This window comes from Apaloderma vittatum, unplaced genomic scaffold (genome assembly GCF_000703405.1).
Source record: "Apaloderma vittatum isolate BGI_N311 unplaced genomic scaffold, ASM70340v1 scaffold4308, whole genome shotgun sequence".
Lineage (NCBI taxonomy): Eukaryota > Metazoa > Chordata > Aves > Trogoniformes > Trogonidae > Apaloderma > Apaloderma vittatum.
In genome coordinates this window covers 28,744-48,187 of record NW_009732249.1, presented here as the reverse complement: position 1 = coordinate 48,187, position 19,444 = coordinate 28,744, and the positions used below count along the sequence as shown (strand labels likewise).

The following is a 19,444-nucleotide window of genomic DNA, read 5'->3' as shown; positions in this document are numbered from 1 at the left end:
GAAGAAACAACCATAAATACACAAAAACCCCATGAACAACCCCAAGTAGCAGGGGAACAACTTCTTCTCTGTGAGAGTGACAGAGCCCTGGCACAGGCTGCCCAGGGAGGTTGTGGAGTCTCCTCTGGAGACTTTCGAAACCCGCCTGGACGCGTTCCCATGTGACCTACTGTAGGTGATCTGGCCAGAGGGGTTGGACTAGATGATCTTTCGAGGTCCCTTCCAAACCCTAACACTCTGTGATTCTGTGCAGAAGAAACCATTTTAGAAGGGAACTATGGCCAAGCCTGAAAAATTTAGCCAGAAGGGGCAACTTTAGTGTCATGATTGCAGAATGTGTACAATTTAATTCTACTGATTTATAGTTAACAGCTGTAACGTTGATTTTACTTGATCTAAAGATAACTGAATGTTTACATATTTTTCCTCCCCAAAAAGTCAGTAGTTAGAAAACTTTCTTTAAAAAGTTTTTAAAAAATATAATTGGATCGTTATGGAAAATTAGCAGTGGGATATAATCTTTCAAATTCACATTTTATGAACATTTACATCAACTTTGGCAGTAATGTATGAAATTCTCTACTTGTCTGAGAAATAGTGTTTTCCTTTGGTCTACTTATGTCAGAATACACCCAGTGTATGTTGGTCAGTCTGCAGAAGTGCATTACAAAAACTAGCAGTACCAGTAACACAGCTAGCAACCTTAGAAAGGCAAAAGCAAGAGAAGGGTGTGGAAGAGAAGTTCTTATTTCTCTAGCAGCTTCTCTAAGGGATAGTCACATTAGCAGAACAGTGAAAAAATATTAATTTTGGATTTGATCCACAAATTTTCCTCATATTTAGATTTTCAGAGTTTGGTAACAGGTGTGTAAGGATGTAACAGAAGACTGGTGAGGAGGCCTGTAGGTACGCTCAAGCGACTTGCACCTGAGGTGTCGGAAAACACACACCTCACACTGGATTTCTGCTTGGCTTTATGTGCTCAACAAGCAGCACAACTGCACTCAGGTAACAGAGGCCTGGGACAGATGCGGGGGCATCTCTCATGTTCCTGCCCTGCAAAGCTATCGCGTGAGTCCTGGGAACTCAGGCAGAGCAGTAAGTAAAACATAACAAAGCAGTGGGATAAACAGCCACGCTTTCTAGCAAGGAGAGATCTCCTTATGCCTGCGCTGCTGCTTGCCAACCTGCTCGTGTGACCCCTGCCTCTGTGCCTCATCCAGGTGCTGCTGCAAAGATTCTTCAGATTCTCAGGGAGTGAGAATAAATCTACCCTGCATTTCAGCTGTGGTTTGTGCTTGTCCCACGTCCTGCCCCTTTCGGCCCACACAGGTGCTTGTGTATATACCATGTATATAACGATAGCAATTTCATACTAAGATTAGATTTATTTGCAAAATGTTAGAGAGTTTAGTAAGAAATAAGTCATACCGTATTTATCTGTGGTACTTCAATCTGGTGTTTCTTTAGTTCACTCTTCAGGTGAGTTTCTCTTGTTTCAGCTTCTTTAACCTGACCTGAAACCAATAAATCCAACAGAGGAAATACCGAAAAGCAATGAAACACTTCTTACAGTATTTCTTATAACTTTTCAGAATTACACCACCCACAGCTGATCCTATCTATGTACTTCTTAATTCCAGCACAGGATATCACGATTTCCCCACCAAGATCTTTTGATTTGTCCAGCTTCTTCAATTTCAGCAGCTGTCATCTCCTACAGCTTCAGGAAGCAATGGGGCCAGTCTTTAGATCAGTCTGAGAATACAAGCTCTTTTTACTTTTCATCCTCAATTATCTTTCCAAATGGCAAGAGGGAAGGAAGAGTAGTAGCTGGCACAATTCTCTTTTATCTCTTATATAAGACACACCTTTCTGGACACTATTTCCTCAACTGTCATATCTGAACTGAAGCAATTTTGAAAATAAATGAGTAAACAGGCAAGGTCTTTTCACTCCCTCTATTCAGACAGGTTTATATTTGAGAATGTTATTTAAGCATGAAGTTTCTAATTCTCTAACTTTTGATCTAGCGATGTACAAAAATCTGCAAATATGAAACAAATTTTTTTGGTTTTCACCCTGGAATTCAGGAATTTGCACCCATAACAAATACATGGAGTAACCAAGTAACAGAAACAAAGCCATGTCCTAAAATTACAAGAAACAGCAGCATTGTCTAATTCCAAAACACTTTATTTGTCTTTAGTTATTACTTAAAATACAAATTCAAAATGCATCTGTTAAAATAAACCTTTTGATCAACAAACAAAATGATTCTAACAAAAAATATGGCAAAAACCCCCACTGCCCTCACACTGCTCTGCTGTTAAAGGATTACATTTGCTGAAGAACATAGAGGTAAACAACGAATAGCTACACAATACTTTTGAATAATGTACACAGGATCAAATGTGGGGAAAAAGTAACATTTTGAAAATGTAACACTAGCTTTTTGAAACGGGATTATCCACAGTCAATTCCCTTAAGTTGTTTTTAGGCAGCTGTTGAGTTTCCAGATGGATGAGCACTCACACATCCACTGCAAAGATGCAAGTGCAAGGCAGTCATGGAAAAACAGAATTAGAGCATCAACTTCAGTAATTTATTTCTCCTTTTGACAGTTTCGATATAAGACTTTCTACCTCAAATCAAGACCCTTTATAGTTAAGCTCATCCAAATAACTAGATGCTTCCCTGCTAATGCAAAGGTATATCCCCTTCTGCTCCCCTTTATTTACTGTAACTCATGATTTCAATACCAGTTTTTCTCCTTCTATTCTCAAAAATATTAAAGGGAAAAAAGTTTTATTCCCAGAAATTTATTTATATTAGATTGAACTTACATTTAAGTTCAGTTACAAGCTGATTAGTAGTATCAAACCACTTTCTGTAAACACTTATGGCCTGAGATAATTGGTCTCTCTCCTTTGTAAGTGTTGCCATCCGTTGTTGCTTCTTGAAACCTACAGAAATATTATGTATTTAGAAGAAAACACAGTAACATACTTAGTTGGTTTAAACATTGGCAAAAATCAATTAAGCTATTACACAGTTCTGAAGAAGTATTATGAACCTAAAACCAGTTGGTTCTAAGGAGAAGCAAGCATTTTAAAATAATTGAAACATACCATTATAAAACATAAATGACAGACAGTATGGTTCCAAAGGTTTTTTCAAAGCTGGCAGATCTGGCTCAAATACAAGAATATACTCAGTGCTATCCCTTCCAGGGCTGTTTTCAGCCAGCACTAGATTCTAATAAAAAAAATAAACATACATAAGTTTATGTTCGCACTTGAGGTAACACACAAAATAAAATAAACACTCTTCAAATACTAAATCTTACAAGTTACCTAACACATGATGTAGACACAATATTACTACAGTTTTAAGTACTGGCTTGAAAATGCCTTTTTTACCTAATAATACAAAGATTTAATAGTAACTATTTTATTATTTGAGAACTATGATTGTCATTTTACCTGTTTAAAGAGTCTTACTATTTTTGGCTACAACAAAATACTCTCTGCACTGTCCCATAAGCAAGATTTCCACAGATGTACTTCATTCAGCATGTGAATAAATGCAAAAGGAACATTAAAAAGAAAGACCCAATGCAGAAACAGAGCAAAGGAAAAACAAACTATTCCCAGTGCCGAGTTAAGGTTACTGCTGTTACCATGGAAGTAGACAGCAGGTCTCAAATGAATGAACGATACATATTCAAACACTGAAATGAACATCCCATTTCTTATCAATTCCTTACTGAAAAGACAAACTAAATCCTTTGCCCTTCTTTACAGACATTGAAAATATAATAGAACCATAAAGAACGGTAAACAGAAATAAAATTAGTATAGGTAATATCTAAATGTGCTATTACTTTGGGAAGGGTATCATGCATAAAATGAATAATGCTTATAATAAAACTCATACTGTTTCCACCTTTAACATGTAGAAATTGCTACTCAACTTGCCAAATCAAGAGAGAGGTGGTTGCAGCCTAAAAGAAGAGATAGATATATAACCTTCAAAGATAGTCTTCATGGCTTTCAAAAACATCGCAGCTACATATTTAATCAGAAGTTTGTAGTGGAAATACCTTTTCCTTAGAAAATTTATACTAACAAAAATGCAAACATTGTCCTTCATTAAACAAATTTAGGATTCCTGAACCTCGGTGTAAGGGTAAACATGTCAGATTATCAGCTTCATTACATTGATGCTAATTGCACATAATTATATTTATAAACAAGATGGAACAATTTCAAGACACTTGAAAAAACACTAGTGCGTCCCCTCCCTGTTAGTAGCCACGGGAAAGTAGATGGCTTTGCAACCAACTGAGTTTTGTGAGTTGCCTACAGTCAGACAGCTCAGTACGAACTGAAGAGGGGAAGGGACAGAGGATTCACTGAAATGGAATTACTTGTTATGGAAGCCTAGGGAACACAAGTTTTTGTCAAAAGCAGTGAGATCTCACCAATCACGGTCATGAGAAAGAATGCAGCCCTCCTCCCCACTCCTCCCATCCCCCAACAAACCAGGAATATATAAAGAAAAAGCAACTGCTTATCAAAAAAAAAAAAAATCCAAAACAAGCCAAACAAAAAACCCTGAAAACAACACCCCTATTACAGAGGTAGGCAGCTTAGTCACCGAAGCAAGACTGGAGTACTTAGGTCACAATGGCTCAACATCAGGTTACTGGCACATGGAGATAAAAAAAAAATTGTTATTTCTGCATCAGTAAGGAGTCTGAGAAACTGTCTAGCAATTTTATCTCAACTGTCAGAGTGTAGTCTACGGGTTTAGTATTCCCGTCAACAGTATGAAGTTTTAGATATCTGTTCAAACTTCTACCACAGGTGTAAATGCCAGATTTGTGGAGAAAAGCACTATTTTATTAGACCAGTGGTTATAGTTGAGCCCTTACTATATTTTTGCACTTTTTCCCCCACCCTATTTGCCTGAGAAAAACATATTCACAAGCTACTTATTACTCCTAAAACATAACGAGGCACATAATGAGAGTGCACAACAAATCAATTTTTTAGTATATTGATTTTATCTGATACCTCTATTCAGGCTGCGAATTTTCTTTTTATAGCTTGCTTCTCATACATATTTTGTCACTTTTCCTTACAGATAAGAGTAGATCAGAGTTCGACAGGTTGTTCAGTGAAAAATGTTTGCCGGTATTAACTGGATGTTTCTATCCCTGATTGTTATCATCAGAGAATTATTTATGCTGCATCATTAAGTTTCATCTATGTAGTTCTTGAAAGCAGTTGATGTGTTGAATAAAGTATCTTATGAAGAAGTCTGTATGCAGAAATGGTAGATTTTGGTGATTCTACTGAGGTTTTACTGCGGCAATTTCCAAGACATATTGGGAGATTTTCTATTTGTTGCTAAGGCAGTGTCTGCCTCCACCTGGCAGGGACGGATGCTGCTCTGCTGAGAAGCTGCTTCCAACAAGTAAGTTAGAAAAGGTGGCTAAGAAACCACCTTTAAAACATTGGATCCTCCTTCAGCACCTTCTAATGGCTTGAAGATTTCCATAAACTTCAGGCTAGTAAAACATGTGACAAGCAGAGGTACCAAATGAACTAGTAATTGCTTTTGCTCTGCAATTCTTCTATGATACTTCAGCAACTTAAAAAAAGGTGTGTGCATATATACATTTCACCACGTGAATAGTCTTACTGACCAAAGTTCTCTAGAGGCTTTTAAGAGAAATATTGTGACCACTCCACTCACTGTGCAGCTCTACACTCAGCTGAGATTTTCTGGTGTGTTTTCAACAGTTTCTGGTTTTGTGCATGTGCACATTTTAACTTTCTTTAATATTATTCTTTGTAACAATGGTTACAAATGAAATTCCCAAATATTAAAATTTCTATTTGTATTTGTTGAAGAAAAAGTGACTGTGATGACATTACTACAACATCCAGTGCTTTCATAGCTACGCGTGATGCTACAAGCCGAACTGAAACAAAGCAAGCATTTTTAACAGTGAAGGGCACTAATCACTGAAATAAAGTGTAAGGAGAAGTGGTAGTTTTATCTTTACTTCTTCAAATGAAGACAGGATGCCTTTTTGCAAAGTATATATAAGCCCTGTTAGCTTGGCAAAATGTAAAGAGAACCTGGAAAAATTTAATTACATATATTTGAAGAGATCAGACTAAATGATCTTAAGGTACTACGGTCAGACATAAATACAAATGTAAAATATTGCTAATATTAATGGCTTAAATACAAATTGGTGAAGTGGTATTTACATGTGAAATTCAAATGAGAAAAAGACTAACCCTAGATCCTCCTGTATGTCCCAGACCCTAACTCAACGTACTCATAAACTTCTCTTGCTTTGCAAGGATAAACCGGTTAAAGAATCCCCCTTCAGGTTTTCTGAAAATTAACAACCAAACAGAAGAAATTATTTATCTTCTTATCTGTAAGGGGAAGCTACAGTATATAGTAACTCTTCAAAAAACATGACGAGGTGTAAGATCAACTTTGAATTTGCAGGCGAATGTGCCTCATTAGATCCATTGCTCGTGGGGCTGTGTATTTCAGTCACACTTACAATTTCGGCTGATCCTCCATCAAATGGAAACTCAACTTTCCCCTGAAACTGTGGGATCTCTATATTGTCTTCGTTTGGGCTCTTAATTTTTGCTACTATTTTGCCAACTAGATCAACTCCAGTGTGGTTGTTATATTCATCCTGCAAGTGAAAGAGACAAAAAAGTTAATTTGGAACACAAGCTGAACTGCGAAATCCATTTATATACTGCACTGGGTTTACATTGCAAGGTGCCGGCAATGGGGGCTGCAGGGAGAGGACACAGATGGTTCCAACCGACTCACTACAGGGCACAGCTGATCCTCTCAGCCAAAATGGTGGTTGCTCTGGGAAAATATATTTAAATAAGGACAAAAACACACAAGCAGAGGAGAAGAAAAAAGAGAACTAGCAGAGGGGACACCAAGGCAAGAAAAGGAGGGTGAGGAGGCACTCCAGGCACCAGGGCAGAGATTCCCCTGCAGCCTCTGGGGAGGCTAAGGTGAAGCAGGCATTTCTCCACAGACCGTGAAGCACCACGGAGGAGCAGATACCCACGCTGCAGTCCATGGAGGACCCCACGCTAGAGCAGGCAGGTATTTCCTGAAGAACTGCAGCCTGTGGAGAGGGCTCACAATAGAGCAGATGATGAAGGACTGTAGCCCACAGAGGAACACATTAAGAGTAGGGAAATAGAGATGGAATGAGCAGCAGGGAGGAGCTGACCATGACTCCCATTCCCACCCCTCTGTGCTGCTCAGGGAAGGGTAGAGGAGTCTGGATAGAAGCCAAGCCTGGGGAAACGTTGGCTGGAAGATGTCGCTTTAACCTTTTTGTCTTTATTTCTCATTACTCAAATATATTCTAATTGTGATAAATTTTCCACAAGTTGCGTGTGTTTTGCCTATGGTGGTAACCGGCAAGTGATCTCCCTGTATCCCTAGGGATGTTCGAAGTTCAGGAAACCTTATTTTTTGTGATACAAGATATCTAGGAGAAACCATCTACTGGAAGAAAAATATCTGGTGTATATTTATGTGTTTTCCCACTAGAATCTATTTTTGAAACATTTTTTTCCTGTGGCAGCAAGAAATGAGTTTCAACCGAGATGCCTGACAGCAAGGATTGCATATATTTAGTTTTCGGCATCTGTATGCAAACAAAACAAGATACATCCGTCATATAACAGAAATCACTGATTGATACCTTTTCTGCATGAAATTATCTGTAAAGAGACAGCAACGCTTTACAGCCAAATTCCACACATTTTTAGTAGTCTGATATATTCCCCTAATAATGATTTTGTATTGAAGTATAGTTACCATTACATGGAGGTATAAATCCTTGACCAGTGTACGGCTAGAAAGAGCTGAAACATTGGAAACCGCTGGAGTAGCTGGCAAACAATCAGGTAACAAGCGCACAGGGTCATTAGGTACAACATCAGCTATAATCTAGCAGAAAAAGGAGAAGAATAAAATAAAAGACAGACTGATATAATTCATTGCAATTCGCCTGCACATATGGGTTGCTCAAAAAAGCTAAAACAAATGCATGTGAAATTTTCTGAAAATCTTGAAATAAATTAGCATAACCATAAAGCAGTCTTACTAGGTTGCAAATTATGCAAATTCCACAAAATTTCTGCTTAGTTAATAAGTTATAAAAATATACTTTTATAATCAACAATCTGAAATCAGCAACTATCAAAAATAAAAATACAACTTTTGCAAAGCTTGGAAGTGAAAGTATTTGCATTCTGAATCTACAAAGTATCATACTTCTCCCAGATGATCCCATATTACATGTTCATGGCTACATGTAATTAATTATAGATTCAAACCTGGTCACTGCTGAGCACATTTGTCTTGTCCATTGCAAAGGTAAACTGGATAGTGTAAGTGCCCACTCTCTCTGGAATCACTTTATCCCTAAATAACAAAAAACAAGAAGAACAAGCAAAAGTGAGTCAATATCGAACTGGCAAGTATGTAAATATGCAAGCAATTCACAATCTGGGTAGTCACCCAAACTAATTAGGAAGTCCTGTGAAGGCATGAAGTATTTTAGTGCTCATCCATAATATTCTTCCTTCAACAAGAATGTATTTTGTACAGTAAGTTGCACCAGAAATTAAAAAATAAATGCTGCTATACCTGAAGTAAAAGAAGCCATCCTCCTTGTCATCCTTCACTTTACTACAGCTAAATGTTGTAACCTGGAAAGATGCAAAAAAATTTAATGCAATATACTGCAAGCTGAAGTATCTTATTTGTCTTAATGATTTGCAGTAGTGATAGTATACAGTAAATAAATGAAATCACCTGTACTTTAGATACTAGTTTAATATTTTTAATTCTTGCAAGTTTTTTCTTTGCAAAATTCAGGGTGGTAGCTTTTAATAGTCTTCCTAATAGTTAGCTTCTGCAGAGCAGTAGTGTTTTAGTCCTTACTATAGTCTTGACACTTGAACAGTCTGACAACTTGTAACAGGACAGATACTGATAAATATGACTGATACGTAACACTTGTTATTTAGATCAATATCCTGTTCTAGATTTTAAGTTGAACGAAGGAAAGTTTCTACTATATGTATGTTTGTCCTGTGCTGGCACTTTGATACACATTTTGATGACTTACATCAATTGGTATTCTAGTTCCACTGCTCTGTGCTTCCCACATTTTCATAGAAATCCGTGCTGGATTAATATTTTTAATAATGTTGTCATCTTCAGAAAGAACGCTAACCATGAAATCTGCAGAATGAAAGACAATTTGTTTTTCAAGATCATTTTTATGCAGAATTAAAAAGATCAAACTCCATGAATTTCCCCATCTTCCTCAAACCTAGATGAAAAACACACAAACCCCATGTTCCAAAGAGAACCCAAGCAACAAAAAACTTAAAGCCAGATACGGAAAACCTTTCCCTAGGTTTTTAATTAAAGTAAGGTAAGAATCCTTAAGGGAAAAAAACCCCACACCTACTTTATCCATGACTGCTTTAAAAAAACCCACTCAAATTCCAAGTCTGACTTTCCCAGATTATCATTCTTATCAAAACAGCAAGCCAGGCTTCTACTTGCTCTCCAAAAAGAGCAATCATTAACTAGTTAAGTAGTCGATTCCTTCCTTCAAGGACAAGAAATCCAGATCTCCCTCTTCCTTCCCAAGTGCTTTAGCTATTGAACTACTGGATAGAAAGGGGCAGTAGCTGTAAAGAGGCTGTACGGACGCCACTGCCATTTCCCCTATTAGTCACACGGTAATAAATAGGCAGACTCAGGCTATGAATGCGAAGCTCAGTTTGGCTACTTCTCATAGACTAATGCTACATACTTGAGTCTGCTTGAAGTAGGATATAGGGGCACATTTCACTCCTTCATTCGCTCTTGAGTGCTTCTGCAGTCAAAATATATGGCATTTTACATCTAGTCCTGAAAAATTTAGCTTTTCCTATTTCTTTTTAGTGGTCTGAAGGAAACGGAATCCAAACTAGAATACAGATACCCTTCTAGATGAAAATTTGAACTAAGTAAGCACTTTGACACTATGGCTACAGGTGGATTTTCTGCATGTAACTGTAACTGCACTGCTCAAATAGAACTGAATTTTGCACTTTAATGAAGAACTGTGCTTTGATGCATGAAAAATTCAGGCATGAATTCCTTCAAGATTGCAGTGCCTGCCCTCAGGTGTACCAGAGTTCACCAGAAAATCCAGTAATTAGGATATTAACTAAATATGATGCTGTTAATAAAGAATTTAGTATCTAATTTTATATCAAAAGTTAACATCATCTATACTATGCTATCTCCTGAAGATGATGTTTAACTCTCGTCATCTCTCAAAACTTGATGATTTGTACTACAGGCTATACTTGAAAAGCCTATTTGGTGGGAGGTTGCTGCTAGATAGATGATCTTCACAGGTCCCTTACAACTCAAACCACTCTGGGATTGCATGATTCTATAGCAAAGATCATTCTTTTGTGAGAGAATACAGCAAAAGAAAAGAGTATTTCGTACTGTCCCTGGCATGCTTCTGATCACTTTTCAGTTCCTCTTGGCTCACAGTTGGTCTATAATTTCGTAGCTACCACCTATGTTACTAATCCACAGAAAACGAGACAAGAGAAAATATGTATGAACTAGCTCAGATCATCTTCTGGGAAGATCAAAAAATTAAATATGGTATTTCACCAAGGACAGAGAAAAGATTCTGTAGTTTTACCATTAAAAAAGATAAAGCCAAAAATCTGGAACAAATAAATAAGAAGTCATTTCGTATGTTTTCCAAAAGTAATATCAAACATATCTTTTTTCTCCGTGTGTTACAGAGGCATCTCAGATACAGCTGTTACAAAGAACTGGCAGAGAAGAGACAAAAACCAAAAAGGTAAGAAAATACACCAGAATCATCAAAATAGTTTTTTATAGGTTTACAAAGCTCAAGTGATTAGTTTCCACCAAGGAATACTTACACTTACCAGGGAAAGTACCTCCTGCTTGAAAAGAAGCATTTTTGTCATATTTAACATTCAAGCGGACAGGTTTCTCAGGATCAGGCAGGACATTTAATGTGATTACTGGACAATCTAAGGTGGTCTTGTTGTAAGAGGCTTTAAGTTGTAAAGTGTGCTCTCCTCTGAAATATATAGAAATAATAAAAAATCTCTTTTGAAAAGACAATTTTCAACAGATTTCAAGTCTGAATCATGTACATTTCAAGTCTGAATCATATATCATAAGCATGATAAAACCAAATCTCAGTTGTCAGTAGCAAAGGGAAGAAAAAAGAATTATTAATGCAAAGTTAGACAAGTAAAATCACAAGTTTAAGATATTCTTAAGACATTATCTTATTAACTTCAATTTTGCTCTAATATTTCATTAGCTTGACCAAGTTTTATCACCTTTCTGTAAGACACTATCAACTACAGATTTAAGATGCAGAATATACTTTGGTAGAAAGCAAGAACATCTAATTAAAATGCTGTCTGATGAGCATCCTGCTTTGACAGTTTCCAAAGAGTGAATCTGTATACAACTCTAGCATTGCAAGTATATCACGACTTCATTGCTATAGAAGAACTTTTCTTTGCAGTATTAAAAACCTGAAATTTCAGTTTTTAAACAGAACTAGGAATACAGTATTTAACTGCATAGAGGCTGCACTACCCAGCAAGTTTTGATCCCGCTATAAATTGTGCGATGTTACCACTGAGCACACTTGTTTCTAACCTCCAGTAACATACTGATAACTAATACTCATCGTCCCTCTACCAAGATGCAGGCATTATAAATACACTGAGCACCATCAACAGCATTTTAAATAGATTTTCTTCCAAATGCAGAATGCTACTATGGGTCAAATCCTGCAGATACGAATGCAAGATTAACTGCCATGAAATACTTCAGAAGTTTAAGAGCAAGCAAGTGCTTATTGCTAGCTTCTGAACTACCAAAAGCCAACATAGTCTTGCAAGAAAAGCTCAGGTATATGGGGAGTGGGTAGCAGAACAGTGAACATGAGGAGGATATACAAATAATGAATTTGAAAAGTCAGAGGGCACATGTGAGTACAGGGGAGCCAGGATGACGGACATGAAGAAGCCACAGGATACACATTTGCAGGAAATGAGACTTCATTAGTTCCACCACAAGTAAGGAAAATTAACTAACTAATTGACTGACAAAATTCTTTCAGACACTTTATCTGACCCTTTAAAATAATGGCTAGCACCCAGAGGAAGTGGGGTTTCAACTTCCCTAAAACATGTTCCTACTTTGAAAGCATAGTGTCTGGTCACCCAAAAGCTATACACTTCAAATATTTTAAGTGATTTATGGCACCGTTTGCACCAGGTACAGGCTGACAATTATAAGCTGTGTTTTACCATGACCACAAATGAGAGCAGCAGATTCTCAGAAGACTAAAAGAAGCAACTACTGAATTTTATGTAGTTAAGCACTTAATTCTTAAAGTTCACTACCTGGCCTTCAGCTAGCATATAAATAATAAATGTTTGCCCTTAGCTCTAGATTAATTCTTGGTAGGTACTTTATGAAATGTGCAGCTGAAATAAATCCACCGAGTGACATTTCAGAATTCATACAGTTTGCACTACTTACCTAGGTGCGTGAATACTAATAACTCCCAGGTTAGCCCTACCAGCGTCATCTGTTTTATGCTGCTGGTTTGAAGGAACAATCTGCCAAAAAAAAAATTTTTATTCTTTCAGTGACACAGAAGTAGTATCAAGTTTTAGAATAAAATCTGTATATCACTGGCCTGCATACTATCTTTCCATTTGAGCAACAGTTTCTTTGTATTTTTGCACTCCAAATTAAGCAAGATATACTGTTATGAATACAGTATTAAGAGGCTTCAGAATTCCCTCTGTCAGTTTTTGAAGACAATCACTTTATCTATATTCAGATATTTTTGTTTGGTAATATGTTCAAATATTTTATTAATGTTATTTCTTTAAATGCTAGTGATGCTATCATGTCACCCATAGCACACATGAATCTGCGTATATTTTCAGATTCTAAAACCTTCTACAAACTATTTACTCCTTTTACAGTGTCTGCACAAAGATTCCCAGAGAGCAAACATTAAATAGTGATACAACTGGAGCAAAAACAGCTACCCCCTTCCCCCATTCATTGCCAAGAGCGTAATAGTGCTAGACAGAGAAAAATGTGATGACAAGTGACGGAAGTACAGATGACACCAAGCTGGGTGGAAGCATCGATCTGCTTGAGGGCAGAGAGGCTCTCCAGAGGGATCTAGATAGGCTGGATCACTGGGCCAAGGCCAATCACATGAGTTTCAATAAGGCCAAATGCTGGGTCCTGCACTTCGGCCACAACAACCCCCAGCAGTGCTACAGGCTTGGGGAGGAGTGGCTGGAGAGCTGCCAGGCAGAGAGGGACCTGGGGGTGTTGATGGGCAGCCGGCTGAACAGGAGCCACCAGTGTGCCCACGTGGCCAAGAAGGCCAACGGCATCCTGGCCTGGATCAGGAATGGTGGTGTCAGCAGGAGCAGGGAGGTGATCATGCCCCTGTGTTCGGCTTTGGTGAGGCCTCACCTTGAGTACTGAGACCAGTTTCGGGCCCCTCACTACAAGAGGGACACTGAGGTGCTGGAGAGGGTACAGAGACAGGCTACCAAGCTGGTAAAGGGCTTAGACCATAAGTCTTACGAGGAAAGTAATAAGCAAGATTTAGGACTCTGGAATCAAAAACCTGTCCTTTGTTAGATTTTGTTTTTTTAAAACAGGTTTCTTTGATCTAAATTGAAAATATTAGGGTTGTTTTTTCCATATCTGTACAGATGAAAAATTAAAAAAAATCAAAAAGGCATGCTAATCATTGTGAGGCATTATAATGTAAAAATGTACTTTTGCTGATGGTAAGGGAAAACATAATCTGAAAATAAAGAGATAATTCAAACCAGAGAGGTGGCATCCCTGCCCACAGCAGGGAGGTTGGACTAGATGATCTCTAGGGTCCCTTCCAGCCTATGCCATTCTGATTCTATGATTCTATGAAAGGCTGAGGGATCTGGAGCTGTTTAGCCTAGAGGAGATTAAGGGCAGACCTCATCGTTCTCTGCAACTACCTGAAGGGAGGTTGTAGAGAGGCAGAGGTTGGTCTGTTCTCCCTAGTGGCAAGTGATAGGACAAGGCTAGCGATAGGACAAAGGGTGTTAAATTGCGCCAGGAGAAGTTCAGGTCGGATATTAGGAAGAATTTCTATACTGAAAGGGTTGTCAGGCATTGGAACAGGCTGCCCAGGGAGGTGGCTTAGTCACCATCCCTGGAGGTGTTTAAGAGATGGGTGGATGTTGTGTTGGCGGCAATCGTTCAGTAGGTTGACAGGGCTGGGACAAAGGCTGGACTTGATGATCTCCTAGGATGGTATCAGCTGGAAGAGACCTATGATTCTATGATTACTTGTTGACAGCACTATTACTTGAGATTAGATATTTTTGTGCCTTTACAATATTTTATTCCCTTTTCCAAAAGCATCTTGAAAATGAACAAGATAATGTAGACATGACAACAAAAACCTGTGTTAAACAAAGTTCACATACTAAGGCCTATAATTACCTTTAAGTTGTTACTCTTTATAAGGCTGATTTTGACATTAGGTTCAGGAGATGGATTTCCCCACTGATCACACAGCTGAACAATAAGGGGCTTCTGCAGTTCTCTACCATTAATCACTGCAACAGGCTGGAAGAGATACAAACGCATCACATTATTCTGTTCTAGGTATATCAGACATTCATGGTAGGTCAGGAATCCCCAGAGCAATAGCGTCCACCGTTTGCATACTACTGTCTCCCACAAGCTACACCATGACAGAACTGTAAAACTCTATGAAATTATTTCTAGAGTTTTCCCACTTACATTCTGTTGTCATTATAAAATGCATTGAATGCACTGAATTCATTATAAAGTGAATTGAATTGCATGCATTACTCATGTTGATGTGACTAAAAGGAAGGACGTGCTTCTGAAGAGGCTTATCAAACAGTTTCCTTGTTGTAGAAAGAGCAAATGGTACAAAATTTTTATTTTCTGATAGTCCTTGACAGCTTTCTAGAGAACAAAAATAGTTGTGATACTCTTTGAACTTCCTGTTCCACTTTTTTCAATAACTTCCTTCTCCATTTTCCCAACAGGCCAATCTTTATTCCTGTTTTCTACTCAGAGATCCAATTTTCTTTACCTGCTTCCACTCTCCTATTTTGTTTTCTGCTGCAACTTTAGACAAAGTAAACATTGGAAAGTAATTTATATTTTCTTTTTTTTTTTAAAAAAAAATAGTTGCAAAAAATGGTTGGTACCAAAAATCTACATCTTTTTCATTTGCTATAACTATACTCCCTTCCCCACTACCTGACTGTAAACACTTGTAAACTTAAATAAACTTAGGACTTCCTTCCCAATAACTGGTAAGTTGATGAGCTGCCAGCTATTACTACCATTAAGGACAGCGTCTTTGGCAAACAGCAGTGGAAGATATACGTGTTAGGATCCAGCCCACAATAAAACTGCTGCACCAAAGAAAAGAAAAATACATTATCTGTAGAAGGGCAAATGGGACAGAATAAACTTTGGACAGGTTAAGAGATATTAAGGAATACAGTGTTGTAAACATACACGAGTAACACACACTAGTTAGATTCCTCAAAAATACGTTTACTTTAAAAAACGTAGCTATTATATGAAAAATGATTCACATCTACAGTCCCATTTAAAACATGTCTATATAATTAGATTGCAAAATACTTAAATTTGCTTATGTTATACAGAATAAAAAATGTCTTTAGTGCTGTCACATTCTGACAAATTTTAGACGTATTGACACTAAGAAACCTGAGTTTTCAGCTTTGCATCCTGTGGTACAAAAAACTCTGGAAATAAAAGACCTGCTGACTGGTGAACTTGGTTTTTTTCCAAACCAAAACCATTCAACTTACCTTTTCTAACTCTGGCCAGTCCACAAACTGCAGTTTAGCAGGGAATCCTGCAGTTAAAGTTACTCTGAGGAAGTCAGAAAATTCACGCCAAGCAAAGCACAGTTCTTTGCTTCCAAGTAAACAAGGTTTAAACCGAATACCTTTTACTCTCATTGTTAGAGTACTTTCCTATTGAGAAATTAAAAGAAGATTTTATCAAGACCAAGTAAAGGGAAGTATAATTTATTCATTTTTTTCAATATTGTATTTTAATATTTATGCCTGGCAGACACTATTTGCTGTTTTTACTGTGAGACAGTGGACTAAAAATTTAACTACAAGTTCTAGTCCATTTGTTAAATTTAATTGGACTTCTTGTGTAAAAAGCAATCAACTTCAAACTCAAGCATTTTTCAGGAACCTGTTTTTCAACGCACAAAAGTTATGTACATCTTGGATCCAACATATTTTAAAACGTATAGAACACAAATTAAACTACTGCAGACAGCAGTACTAGTCCAATCTGCAAGGCTCCTCAAAATATCATAAAATCAACTGTATCACCAAAAACAAACACATAAGAAAAGACTAAAAACAAGTGAGAAGATACAGAACAATGGACTAGAAACAAAGCAAACTCAAGCATGAAATGAACTGGCCCCCATATTGTATAGTTCCAGCAGTGATAAGGTTTTCAGTAGATGCTGCTGTATGCCTTACAACAGGATCATCTGATTTTAATGCTTTAAGTCTCTATCTTCTCACATCTTTCGAATCAACTCTCCATAGTTTCGGTTCAATTCTGTGTGACAAATTCAAGACAATTAACACACAAAGGCCAATGAGAAATAAACTATATGACATCTTGTAAATACCTGCCATGTTATTTTCAAATTTGATTTATCAAGTCCTGGTCCAGAAACTCCTAGGGAATTTACACAGGCTGATGTCACTGTCTGAACCTGATTTCCATACTGATCCGTAATCATTACATCTGTTAAAAGATGATGATTAAAATGATTATTAAGGTCATTACCCCAGCAGCTGCTTTAATGAAACCTTCTACAGCATAAGGAGTATAAATGTATACAACTTACACACAATAGAGAGAAAATGCACATATCACTGAGCCACAGAGCAGCTGACGTTGGAAGAGACCTCTGGAGATGTCCTGGTTTGAGCTGAACAGAACTGATTCTGTTCAGTGATTTTACTTTTCATCTCGGTCTCCTCTGAAAGACTACATTTGCTTTAGTTAACAGGGTGTTTTTTGCAGACAGTGCCAGCTACTAGAAGTGGTAATGCCTGATGCTTATAATTACTGCCTGGGATTAGTATGCAGAGAAGCTCTTGCTTATACTTGCTCCTGTAGTGACCAAGGTCTCTGCTTGATCTTGTGTGCCACACTGCTGGTGCTGGGAAGTAGAAGGGGTCACAAGGAAGTAAAAGGTTGCACCTCTGGTGAGTAACAAACAGGAGAGGTGACCAACAAGAGCACTCCGTTCCATATACGTCATATTCAGTATAAAACTGAGGGATCACAGGGGTTAAAGTTTTCTTTTTCAATGGTCAGTGCCCAAGGACTCCTCTATCAGATCATGTGCCTTTGAACCCATTCCTGTGTTCCCAAAATCCAGCTCCTGTGCCAGCTTCCCACTGCTGAGGAGCCTGGGACTTCCCCAGTGTCACCTGCTTTTCAGCATCAGTGGGGATTGCTATCAGAGAGCAGCTGGGTTTGACATCGCGTTTGTATATATTTGTATATAGTTCATTATTTTTATTATTTTTTTATCAGTACTATTACTGTTTTATTAAAGCTGTTTTAGTTTTCTTTTCCAATCCCTAAGTCTCTCTGCCTCATTCCCTTTCGCTTCCCTTTTGGGGAGGGAGAGGGGTAGAGAGCATCTGTCAGCGTTCAGTGGCTGGCCCAGCCTTAACCCTGCACAGGAGGTCACCTGGTGCAACCCCCCTGATCAGGCAGGACAACCTAGAGTCACTTGTCCAGGACTACTCCCAGACAGCTTTTGAATATCTGCAAGAATGGTGACTCTGCAATCTGTCTGGGCAACCTGTGCCAGTGTTTGGTTACCCTCACAGTCAAAAAGTGTTTCCTGATGTTCACAGGGAACCTCCTGCATTTCAGGTTGTGTCCTTTGCTTCTGATCCTGTCACTGGGCACCACTAAAAAGAGCCTGGGCTCATCTTCTTTACACTGTCCCTTCAGGTATTGATAGGCATTGACAAGATCCCTCCACCTCGTGGGTATCAGAAGGGTATAAAAACGTATCTATGTATCTATATCAATGTATCTACGTATCTATATCACATATTCGTGCTTCCCACTTTTTTTGAATAAAAAGATCATTTCTTGCCATAATGTTGAAATAAAAAAATGTTAACATTGAAAGCTATTCTTCACCTTTTAGTTTGCCCTATGTGCTTTCTTTTGCTCACACGCATTAAATGTCCCAAAATACTGTAAGAATTTTTATGCAGCTGCATAAAGAAACTGGAGAGTAAGACTGGTTGCTAATATACCTTCCTCTTAGGTTAAAGTTAACCTTGAAACGTTTCACTTTGAAGTTCATGCTTTGAAATAGTCTGAATGCTGTTACTGCCTGTAAGATTTCAGAAGACATGAACTAAACAAAAATTTGCCAACAATTTCAACTCAGTGTGATGAATGTCCTAATTTACAAAATAAGAGACCAACTTTATTGGAGAGTAACTCTAGAATTGTAAAATGTTTAAGAGGTCTCATCATCCTTCCATGAATGACAATGTAAGCCTGATTTATATATTAAAATAGTTCAAGATAGTTCACTCTTGATGACACCTGTCAGGCTAATAAACTGCAAAGAAAAAGAAGCATAACTTACAAGAACTTGAAAAATATTTTAACACTCACCAATTTCGCTTTGTAGTTCTTCACCCAACTGCAATGTGTTTGGTCCTTTTAATTTGCATTTAATGTTTTTGGGTTCATCAGGAAGTGGTCTAAATCAGCATTATGAAAATTAGCTTACTATTCTCATGAACGCAACCACTTGTAATAGCAGGTATGACAAAGCATGCAGCAGTTACCATTTATTTGTGACCGGATATTTTCTTAAAAATATCCTTGCACATACTTACAATATCAAGCCTTATGTGCACACAAGTGAAACAGTAGCTTTCATCTCAACCTTACCAGACCCTACTGATATAAACCACAGCAGTGTTATGGGATTTTACCTTATCTGTAATAACTTGCCTACCAGTTTTTTACCATAGATCAGATTATTAGCCAGATAAATCAGAATTCAGGTTTTAAGTATTTTAAATCTTAAAAAAGAAAAATCATCCCCAACATCTCTAAGTCAAAGTAACATACAACTGTCTACATATTA

The 19,444-nt window shown here is 37.7% G+C and overlaps 1 protein-coding gene across 1 annotated transcript in view; it reads right to left on the bottom strand.

The window, feature by feature from the left end:
- Positions 1–19,444, bottom strand: part of SMCHD1 (structural maintenance of chromosomes flexible hinge domain containing 1) — a gene marked incomplete at its 5' end in the record, with an annotated part of 54,618 nt that overhangs the window by 8,963 nt on the left and 26,211 nt on the right. Inside the window, 14 exons of the mRNA XM_009875433.1 lie at positions 1,432–1,517; positions 2,847–2,966; positions 3,132–3,258; positions 6,599–6,739; positions 7,900–8,031; positions 8,421–8,508; positions 8,734–8,795; positions 9,218–9,333; positions 11,067–11,224; positions 12,712–12,791; positions 14,698–14,823; positions 16,077–16,244; positions 16,931–17,049; positions 18,964–19,052. Of these exons, the coding sequence (XP_009873735.1) occupies positions 1,432–1,517; positions 2,847–2,966; positions 3,132–3,258; positions 6,599–6,739; positions 7,900–8,031; positions 8,421–8,508; positions 8,734–8,795; positions 9,218–9,333; positions 11,067–11,224; positions 12,712–12,791; positions 14,698–14,823; positions 16,077–16,244; positions 16,931–17,049; positions 18,964–19,052 (1,612 nt within the window). The remainder of the gene's footprint in view (positions 1–1,431; positions 1,518–2,846; positions 2,967–3,131; positions 3,259–6,598; positions 6,740–7,899; positions 8,032–8,420; positions 8,509–8,733; positions 8,796–9,217; positions 9,334–11,066; positions 11,225–12,711; positions 12,792–14,697; positions 14,824–16,076; positions 16,245–16,930; positions 17,050–18,963; positions 19,053–19,444) is intronic.